The sequence below is a fragment of the Myotis davidii genome, unplaced genomic scaffold, assembly GCF_000327345.1.
Source record: "Myotis davidii unplaced genomic scaffold, ASM32734v1 scaffold1320, whole genome shotgun sequence".
Taxonomy (NCBI): domain Eukaryota; kingdom Metazoa; phylum Chordata; class Mammalia; order Chiroptera; family Vespertilionidae; genus Myotis; species Myotis davidii.
Window position 1 is genome coordinate 241,771 of NW_006291820.1, and position 228 is coordinate 241,998.

Sequence of the window (228 nt, forward strand, 5' to 3'; positions counted from 1 at the left end):
CAAATCCAGCCGGCGGCCCGGGGAGGCTGCAGGGATGTGAGGGTTAAATCTCTCCCTCCGGCGGCTCCCGGGTCCCTGCCCAGACAACCCCCACCGCTCGGCCTCCCCCACTCCGCCCCGATTTTTAAAGGGCCTGGGGGGCTGCTGGGGGTCTCCAGCACTAAGTTCCCACGACGGGGGGCTGGAGAGTCATTGATCCAGCGAGCTCCCGGGATTCGGGATCCGAGA

General features: G+C 67.1%; 1 protein-coding gene across 1 annotated transcript in view; it reads right to left on the bottom strand.

Annotated features, from left to right (window-relative positions):
* Window positions 1–193, bottom strand: part of PDGFA (platelet derived growth factor subunit A) — a 24,085-nt gene extending 23,892 nt beyond the window's left edge. Inside the window, exon 1 of the mRNA XM_015564987.1 lies at window positions 173–193. Coding sequence (XP_015420473.1) covers window positions 173–193 — 21 coding nt within the window. The remainder of the gene's footprint in view (window positions 1–172) is intronic.
* Window positions 194–228: the final 35 nt, after the last annotated feature.